At 53.3% G+C, this 10,083-nt stretch overlaps 1 protein-coding gene across 1 annotated transcript in view; it reads left to right on the top strand.

The window, feature by feature from the left end:
* NOTCH3 (notch 3) overlaps positions 1–9,350 on the top strand; it is a 29,146-nt gene extending 19,796 nt beyond the window's left edge. Inside the window, exons 27-34 of the mRNA XM_012728934.1 lie at positions 458–612; positions 693–915; positions 1,801–1,885; positions 3,675–3,837; positions 5,375–5,679; positions 6,204–6,351; positions 7,081–7,178; positions 7,918–9,350. Coding sequence (XP_012584388.1) covers positions 458–612; positions 693–915; positions 1,801–1,885; positions 3,675–3,837; positions 5,375–5,679; positions 6,204–6,351; positions 7,081–7,178; positions 7,918–8,991 — 2,251 coding nt within the window. The 3' untranslated portion in view covers positions 8,992–9,350. The remainder of the gene's footprint in view (positions 1–457; positions 613–692; positions 916–1,800; positions 1,886–3,674; positions 3,838–5,374; positions 5,680–6,203; positions 6,352–7,080; positions 7,179–7,917) is intronic.
* Positions 9,351–10,083: the final 733 nt, after the last annotated feature.

The raw sequence follows: 10,083 nt of genomic DNA on the forward strand, positions 1-10,083 counted from the left end.
CCTTGGTATACCTGTCTGCCAGTTCTGTGCTCTCAGGGCTGTCCCCTTGCAAGTGAAGAGGCCTCCACTTCAGTATGGCCAGTTCTCTGGAGAAGGGGCAGCTGTCATCTGGGAGAAGCCAGTGCTCAGACATAGGTGCTGGCACCTACTGGGGGCTGTGGGTCGAGGATGGGGTTCCCACGGTGGGGTGGGCTCAGAGATGGAGACATCAGTCTACTCCAGCCATCTGCTCTCACACCGTGGACATCCACTTATGTGGGCACGAAAACTGCCCCGATCCATGGCTCAGAGGATCCTCGTGGCTCCAGAAAGACTGGTTTTGGGGGTGTGGTGGGTTTGGATGCCAGGTTGGGGTGCTCTGGCCATGGTGAGCGGGTGAGTAGAGATGGCCCTTCTGAACTCAGCGCAGGAAGGAGGACCTTGTCTGTCAAACCTATCTCTCCCCATGTCCTCGTAGCTCCGTGGTGATGTTAGAGATTGACAATCGACTGTGCCTGCAGTCGCCGGAGAATGACCACTGCTTCCCCGATGCCCAGAGTGCAGCCGACTACCTGGGAGCTTTGTCAGCCGTGGAGCGCCTGGACTTTCCCTACCCGCTGAGGGCTGCCCGGGGTGAGGCCCCTGCCTGCCAGTCAGGGGTCAAGGTGGGCTGGCCAAGAGCTGGGGTTGATGTCTCCGCTTCCCACCTGCAGGGGAGGCCCTGGAGCTGCCAGAGCCCAGTATGCCGCTGCTGCCCCTGCTGGCTGCCAGTGCCGTCTTTCTGCTGGTCATCCTCGTCCTCGGCGTCATGGTGGCCCGGCGCAAGCGGGAGCACAGCACCCTTTGGTTCCCCGAGGGCTTCGCGCTGCACAAGGACGTGACCACTGGCCACAAAGGCCGGCGGGAGCCTGTGGGCCAAGATGCACTAGGCATGAAGTGAGGACCCTTCCTGCACCCTAGTCCCTCACGTGGGGCCTCATGAGCCCTTGAATCCACCTGGACTCTGACTTCTGACCCGAATTTCATACTCTACCCCGACCACTGACCCTGGGGATCACTCCTGAGTCATGACCCCTGACCGTATCTTCTAGGTCCAAGTGCCCATTACCGAAATCCTATCCTGGTCCCGTTTTAACCCTAGCTTCTTTGATTTCACCCTGATGCTTAGCATTTGTTTCCACAGACTGCTGACACTACTGATGTTTGCTTGCACCCCAGCACCTCACACCCTCACCCCTATATTTTGAGCCTCCTAATACCAGCACTGCCCTAAGTCACCCTGATCTCTCACCCTCTTTCCACATCATTCCTCATGATCTTCAACCCCTGTCTTGGCCTTGGGTCTCACATCCAACTTCTTGACCTATTCCTTAAGATCTTCAACCCTACCCTGGCCTAAACCTTGAATGTATCCCTCTTCTGAGACTCCTGGCCTCCTAACCCCTTACCACAATCTACTCAACCCTGGCCATTTCTCCATCCTCCGTGACCTCTGATAGGATCTATAACCCTGCTCTACGCCTGTGACCCTCACGTATCTCAAAAACCATGGATCTGAACCCCGATCTCCAGTTCTGTCCCTTCCCACCTTAAGACCCCACTCGTGACCCCTCAGAACACCTGACTTCCCTGTAACCTTAACCCTATCCCACACCCCCTCAGTGGAGCCTGTACCCAGGCCTGCCTCGTGCCCACTGACCCAGGACCCTGGACCCCAAGCCTAGACTCTGACCTCACCTTTGTGCTCCTGCTCTGACCCCACCTCTGGTCCTCTTCCCAGGTCACATATATCCATTGTCCCCTCTCATCTCTCCCTTTCAGGAACATGACAAAGGGCGAGAGTCTGATGGGGGAGGTGGCCGCAGACTGGATAGATACGGAGTGCCCGGAGGCCAAACGACTAAAGGTTGTGCCCTCTCATCTGACCCTGCCCTCGAGGTCCTGGGTGGGAACCCAGTGGTCAGTGGAAAAGTGTCTGCTCTCTGACTCTGGAGAACAGTTAGCTTGCCCATCCCGTCCTGTCCTTCTAGACAGGGGAGGATGTCTGGCCAGAGAGCTGTCTGCTTGCTTTCTGCTAGGTCCCACTTTATTGAGAATGCCTCGCCTAAGCGTGCTCCCAGCTGATTCCAAGCATCAGTAACTCTTGGAACCACATTGGTGGTCTCTGTTTTAGTCAGTTTGGTTTACCCTAACAAAGTTCTACACACTGGGTGGCTTAGACAACAGGCACTTATTTTCTCATAGCTGCAGAACCTAGCAGTCCAAGGCCGAGGTGCCAGTGTGCTTGCCTCTTGGTGAGGCTCCCTCCCTGGCTTGCAGAAGGCTGCCTTGTGTCTGCACATGGTCTTCCCTGTGCATATGCACAGAGAGAAAGTGAGCCCCGGAGTCCCTTCCTCTTCTCAGGAGGATACTTGTCCTATAGGATCAGGGACATGCCCTTGTGACCTCATATAACCATAATTACTTCCTTAGAAATCCTGTCTCCAGATAGAGTCATGTTGGGGTTTAGCGCTTCAACACGTTGACTGTGTGGAACAATTCAGTCCCTAACAGCCTCTCGCTGCATCAATTTGCCAAGCTCTGACTATCTGGAAGGCACACCTCATTTCATCTTTACAAGAACTGTATAACGCAGTCATTGATAGACACCACAATTCTAGCTGTCTCTTTGCTGTCTCAATTTCAGTTTGTGAAATGGAGATTTCATTACAATTGACAGCTAAAGAAATCTGCTTGCGCCAGGCTCTTTTTTGTTCTTTCTCATCCCAAAGTAGGTATTTGACTATGCAGTATACTGTTGTTGATATTTTAACAGCAGAATGTGTGTCCTCCTGACTTTGCCAGTGAGCAGTCCAGTTCTGTAATGTGGTCTGTCCAGGGTCACAAGCTCCTACGTGACACTTAGGCAAGGCAGATCCTTAATTCTGATACTTCAGAACTTAGGTCCACATCTCACCCTTTCTGGTTAGCTGTTCATCACCTGCCTCTCTCTGTGTGAACTCAGCTTCCCTTGGGCCCTTCAGCTCAGGTATGGCTTGATCAGGTTCTGTGTTGGGTGCCTTCCCTCAGGCACTTAAGTACCTGAGCAGGCTAGTTAAGAATGTGACCCTGTTTCTATAACATCATTCTTGCCTCAGACCATGAGTCTGGAATGTGTCAGGCTCCTGTTGGTGGCCAACATGCTGGCTTTTGCAGGACAGCCACATGTTTGTGCGTGACTGTTTGGCCAGGACCTTACGTTCATGTTTGTGATGTTGGGCAGCAGCCCCACAGGGTGTCCAGGGCATCTCCCTGCCACTTTCTTTCCCTTCCACCTGCACATCTACTTCCCACATCAATGCTAAAGGACTCCTCTGCCCCTGCATTTCTTTTACTAGTGATTCGTAGTTTCTACAAACAAGTTTTGCACTTCTATTGTTTTATTCTAAACATTTGTTCCTGTTGGTACTGTTGTCAATAGAATGTGTTCGTACTTTCTAGATAGACAGGTATGTTCTGACAGGTGCCATTCTCTCCAAACTGGATTGAAGTTGCAGTTATTTTCTTTATGAATTCTTTGAGCACTAATACTTCAAGTTTCCCATTTCCTTGTCCTTAAAAGGAGCAGGATTTGTGTGTATCTCAGTGAGAGAAGCCTGTGGGGACCCCAGACCAACTCTCCCCTTTTGTGGTAACCTGGGGCCTTGTGGCTGCAGGTGGAGGAGCCCTCTGTGGGGGCTGAGGATGCTGTGGATTGCCGCCAGTGGACTCAACACCACCTGGTTGCCGCTGACATCCGTGTGGCACCAGCTATGGCACTGACACCACCCCAGGGCGATGCAGAAGCTGACGGCATGGATGTCAATGTACGAGGGCCAGGTCAGTGATGGCATTCCCGCCACCTCCAGCTTGGGATGAGGATGCCCCAACTTGGCAGCCACTGATCTGGGTCAGTGTTTGGGGAAATCTGGGGGTTTCTGGGCCTCTGTCTCCAGGGGTGTGTTAATCCGGACTCTTGATTGCAAGTGATAATTCAGTTCAGAGTTACTCAGAGAGAACAAGAGGTTTTCTGGTTCTTGTAACTCCAAGTATCACACACATTTGGGTCCGTGATCACCATCTCTTGGCTCTGTTGCTGAATGCTTTCTCTCGGGGGCACGGTGACCCCTTCATAAAACCTTCTCAGCTGCAACAACAAAAGTCTCAGGATATATTCTGATAGGACAGACTAGGGTCACATGCTGATCCCTGAACCAATCATTGTGACCTGGGACTGGAATATGCAGATTTACCAGGCCTGAGCCACATGTCTGTTCCTGAGAGAGTGAATTCAGCTCTGCACAGGGCTTGAAGATGGGGTGCAGATGGCTCCCTAAGTGAATCTAGGGTGGGTGTTTTTGCTCATGTTATCTTAGACCTGTCTTTGCCACATTTTGGGGTACTTTCCCCCAGCTTAATTTTGCCTTTGCTCCAAATGGCCTGCACCTGTGGTTCTCTTTTGAGTTTCCATAGGCTGCTGGGCCAGGGATTTTAGGTCCTGGAGGCCTCCCTTCAGCAGTGGGTGTGGGAGTATGGAAGGCACAGCTTATTTGGTTGTAAGTGATAGTGAAGTCAAGTCAAATTAGTTTAAGTCAAACAAGAGGTTTACTGGCTCTTATAACTGGAATTATCAGACACATTTGGATTCAGGATTGAGCTGGATTGATCCCAGAGTCCACTTGAAATAACCCTCCAGAATTGCCCGAGTTTGAATGCTTGCTTGCTTGACTTCCTCCTTCCTTTGTCTTGCAACCCATTATTGTGTAGGAGTCTCTCTATGGCAAATCACATGCCCACATTTCCTCATTCTGGGTTGGCTTCTGGGCCACCTGACACAGGTGTGTGTGTGTGTGTGTGTGTGTGTGTGCGTGCATGCAGATAGGAATGGGCAGATTTGACAATTCTATTTTTTTATTTTAATTTAATTTTGCATTATCGCATGAGTCCAGGTGTGCATCATTATATTGAGTTTACCACTAAAAGTCCAGTTTTATTCTTCACTAGACCGTTGTCTCCTTTAACCTGACTCACCTGACTGATGCCTTCCCCCTCCCCCATCCCTTCTCCATAAGTTTATTTTTGTTTTATTTAGATCACTCATTTGACTTGTTCCTTTGTGTTCTATGCATGAGTGAAGTTATGCAGTTTTGATCCTTTCCTGTATGGCTTATGTCACTGAGCATGATACCTTCTGATTGGATAGAGATGTGGCATATACACAGCGGAATGCTGTTTAGCGATTGAGAAAGGATGGAACCCTGCCATTTGCTCCTCCTTTCTGTGCTCCTGTGTGTCTCATTGCTCCTAACACAGTGCCCTTGATAGTGTTCCCGGGAAGGGCTCCTGTGCCACCTCCCTTCCACTCCTCTCCCCCCAGATGGCTTCACCCCGCTGATGCTGGCCTCCTTCTGTGGGGGGACCCTGGAGTCAATGCCAGCCGAGGAGGACGAGGCAGAAGACACATCCGCTAGCATCATCTCCGACCTGATTTGCCAGGGGGCCCAGCTTGGGGCGAGGACTGACCGAACAGGCGAGACAGCCCTGCACCTGGCCGCTCGTTATGCTCGAGCTGACGCAGCCAAGCGGCTGCTGGACGCCGGGGCGGACACCAATGCCCAGGATCACTCAGGCCGCACGCCCCTGCACACGGCCGTCACGGCTGATGCCCAGGGTGTCTTCCAGGTGAGGTGGACCTGCCATTTGGACTTCAGAACTATGGCAAACATCTGAGAGGTCTGGGTTTGAGCTCCAGTTCTGCCTTTCAGAGTTGCTTTTAATTTGTAGAATGGGGGTCCCTGGGAGTTCAGTGTCCTCTCTGAACCTCATCGACTCTAAGGATGTGGAAGTAGGCGCATCTATGGACCAGGGGGCTTTAAAGTGCTCTTAGGGCCCTCCCTGGTGGCGTAGAGGGTTAAAGTACAGCACTAAGAAGCAAAAACCACTTCAGGATGAGTTCGTCCCCACTCCGGAGGTGACACATGGCCCAGCAGACCTCTCCTGACCTGCCTGCTGTTCCCCTCAGCAGTGTACTTCGTCAATTGTCTGCTCTGCTCCCCACTCTGTCTCTGGTGAATCCTCTCACCGCCCCTGCACCTCTGGCCTGCACCCTAGCTCTGTATGTGTAAATAAATGAATCTTTTATAAAAAAGTGCTCTTAACCCCTCTTTTCCTGCCACGACTCTATCTTCAGTGCCCTCTTCTCCTAGATTCTCATCCGGAACCGCTCCACAGACCTGGATGCCCGCATGGTGGATGGCTCCACAGCACTGATCCTGGCGGCACGCCTGGCGGTGGAGGGCATGGTGGAAGAGTTAATTGCTAGTCACGCTGATGTCAATGCTGTGGATGAACTTGGTAGGCAGTGGGAGGCAGTGGTGGGTTGGGGCTGTGGGGGTGTCACCTGGGCCCTACCTATCGTGATGGTGTGAACTCACACCACCTTGTGACCCAGTCACTGAAGCTTATGCACACTCATACTGCCATGTCCCGGTGAGGTCATTTAGAAAACGGAGCCCTTCCCCAAGATCATTCATTTCCATTTGCTTTGATAGAAGAACTTGCTCTGCTGCCATCTACTGGCAAGCTGGTGCCATACATTTGCAAATAGCCCAAATCTATGACAACTCCCAGGAGATGTGGCTGGGGCTAACCAAGACCTACCTACAGGTTTAAAAAAAATTTTTTTTAAAGATTATTTATGCATAAAAGAACTGGGGTACAGGCCAGAGGTGCAAGGGTGAGGGGATTCACCAGAGTGGGGAACAGAACAGGCAGATTGAGGAAGTACACTGCTGAGTGAAGCAGCGTACAAGACAGGAGAGGTCTGCCACGCCATGTGGGACCCCTTCCCTGGTGGGGGGTCAAACTCCTTCTGCAGTGGCTGTGGACAGCTTCATAGTGCTGCGCTTTAACCTGTGCACCACCAGGGAGAGCCCTTCTTTTAAATATTTTACAGTTTGAGCTATAAAATATTCGTGCAGGCCTGTCTCTCCTTCCAAGCCATATTCTGGTCCTTCATTTCCACTTGCCATGGGGGGCTGGTATGAGCTGGGACGGACTCTGACCTCTTCTCCTTCCCACTAGGGAAATCAGCCTTACACTGGGCAGCAGCTGTCAACAATGTGGAGGCCACCCTGGCCTTGCTCAAAAATGGAGCCAACAAGGACATGCAGGATAGCAAGGTGAGCCCCCGCCCTCGGTGCAAAAGCCCCGCACGTGGCAAGGAGCAGGTAGGTAGTCCTGTGAGGGCATTCACTCTGCTTGCTGAGTGGTGGGCTTTCAGCCCAAGACGCTCCAACAGTGGCTCAGAGGAGGAAATTTGTGGCAGTTGCTGCGTGACCTTGGGCAAGTTGCATAACTCCTCTGAACCATGGTGTCCTTATCTATGAAGTAGGAAAGCCACAACACCCACCTCACTGCCTCTGACCACGGTTAGTGAGCTAATGCTTTTGAGAAGTGCTTAGTGGATTCTCATTAAAACATTTCTAAGACAGTACGACCATCCCCACTTTACAAGGGAAGGGTGAGGCTTAAGGCGTACAGAGGTAGCTTCTGTCCATACATAACATTTTGGTATTTTATTATTTTGAAATTTTTTTGCATTAAATCGAATTTTTAAAAATGCTTTAAAATATCACTTATTTTCATGACTGAAGTCTTTTTGCCCCTTAAATTTATTGCCTAAGGTCCATGCCTCACTCTTATCACCTGGTTCCTGTTGCTTAGTAAGTGCTTGAGGAATGTGGGTTAAAGGAGGGAACTTGCCCAAGAGCTTCCCGCCGCAGAGCTGGGATTTGAGCCCAGGCCTGTGAGTCTGGAGAGTGTGAACTAGAGTCCACCGGGAGCCCGAGGCCTTGTTGATGCTGACCCTGGTTCTGGTGACCCTGCCCTGACATCTGCTCCTGCTCCCCCAACCCCCAGGAGGAGACGCCACTGTTCCTAGCCGCCAGGGAGGGCAGCTATGAGGCTGCCAAGCTACTGTTGGACCACTTTGCCAACCGTGAGATCGCCGACCACCTGGATAGGCTCCCACGGGATGTGGCCCAGGAGCGGCTGCACCAGGACATCGTGCGCCTGCTGGACCAGCCCAGTGGGCCCCGCAGCCCCTCTGGCCCCCATGGTTTGGGGCCCCTTCTCTGCCCTCCTGGGGCCTTCCTTCCAGGTCTCAAGACAGCCCAGTCAGGGGGTAAGAAGAGTCGGAGACCCCCAGGAAAGGCAGGGCTGGGGTCACAGGGCACCCGGGGCCGGGGCAAGAAGCTGACATTGGCGTGCCCTGGCCCCCTGGCCGAGAGCTCAGTCACCCTCTCCCCTGTGGACTCACTGGACTCCCCGAGACCCTTCGGTGGGACCCCTGCATCCCCTGGCAGCTTCTCCCTCGAGGGGCCCTATGCAGCTGCCACGGCCACGGCCACGGCCATGTCTCTGACGCAGCTTGGTGGTGCCAGCTGTGTTGGCCTAGGACGCCAGCCTCCCGGAGGCTGTGTGCTCAGCCTGGGTCTACTGAACCCCGTGGCTGTACCTCTCGACTGGGCCCGGCTTCCCCCACCTGCACCACCAGGCCCCTCGTTCTTGCTGCCGCTGGCACCGGGGCCCCAGCTGCTGAACCCTGGGACCCCCGTGTCCCCCCAGGAGCGGCCCCCGCCATACCTGGCTGCCCCGGGACATGGTGAGGAGTACCCGGCAGCTGGGGCCCACGGAAGCCCCCCCAAGGCCCGTTTCCTGCGGGTTCCCAGTGAGCACCCTTACCTAACCCCATCCCCTGAGTCCCCTGAGCACTGGGCCAGCCCCTCACCTCCCTCACTCTCAGACTGGTCAGACTCCATGCCCAGCCCGGCCACGGCCACTGCAGTCACTGCTACCAGGGCCCCTGCCACGAACGCCGTGGCCCTGTCTGCCCAGCCGCTCCCCCTGTCTGTCCCTGGTCCCCTTGCTCAGGCGCAGACCCAGCTGGGGCCCCAGCCTGAAGTCACCCCAAAGAGGCAGGTATTGGCCTGAGATCCTCTTCAACTCCTGGATGTTGGGGGGTAAAGTCACACCCAGTCCTACCTGACTCCCCTCCTTGTTTTCTCTCTGTCTCTCCCTGACACACTCTCTCCCCTTCCTCTCTGCACCCCTGCGCCCCTCACAGCCTGACCCATATGGGTCACCAGTTCAGAGCTTCAGTCTTCCTTTATTTATAAGGGGTGCAACTGCCTGCTACCCTCTCAGTCATGATGAGTTGGGGCCTCCTCTTGTTCCTCTCTGCTCACACTCCTCCTGCAATTCTGTCCCCCGCACCTTCTTACTCCTCTAGCTTCTTTCACTCTTTACACTCTGACATGAGTGGACTATTATTCTTTTTTTTTTTTTTTTTACATTTTGTATAGAAACAAATTCATTTAAACAAACTTATTATTATTATTTTTTACAAAAAAATATATATATATGGAGATGCTCCCTCCCCCCTGGGAACCCCCCAGTGCCCCCGTGGGGCTGAGACTGTGGGCCCATTTGGCCAAGCTGGATCCTGTGTACCGAGTACACAGACATGACCAGGATCCTGTGTACTGAGTACACGACCCTGGTGTGTACCAAGTAGGCACCCCTGGGTGCACCCTCTGGGGCCTGGGGTCAGGCAAAACTTGGGAGCCTCCTCCCCACCCCACCTCTCTCACTTCACTGCATTCCAGATGGATCTTGTTCAGTAGCTTTGCTGGGGGGAGGGCCCCTCTGATGTGGAGAGCCCTTCCCCAGACCCCAGTCCTGCCCCGCCCCGCCCTCGGCCACCTTCCTTTGGGAAATGTTGGGGCCGGGGGCTGGTGGGAGTGTGAGGACCAGCGAAGAGCTCTGTGTTCCACTCTGTATCCCTGTAAACGTGGGACTGCAGGAAGGGAAGGAGCTGCCTGGTGGCACCCCTCCTGGTATTTCCCTGACCCAGTCCCACGGCAGAATCGAAGTATTTTTAGGCTATTTTTGTAATATGCTTCTGGTCATCATCCTGTGTAGTTAAATTCCCAGGTCTTGCATTGTACAGCCCTCACTTCCTCTCATCACCTAATAAAGGAATAGTTAACACTCAGCGTCATTGCTTTTGTCTGGATCAAGTGG

This window comes from Condylura cristata, unplaced genomic scaffold (assembly GCF_000260355.1).
Source record: "Condylura cristata isolate star-nosed mole 26May11 unplaced genomic scaffold, ConCri1.0 scaffold00024, whole genome shotgun sequence".
NCBI lineage: Eukaryota > Metazoa > Chordata > Mammalia > Eulipotyphla > Talpidae > Condylura > Condylura cristata.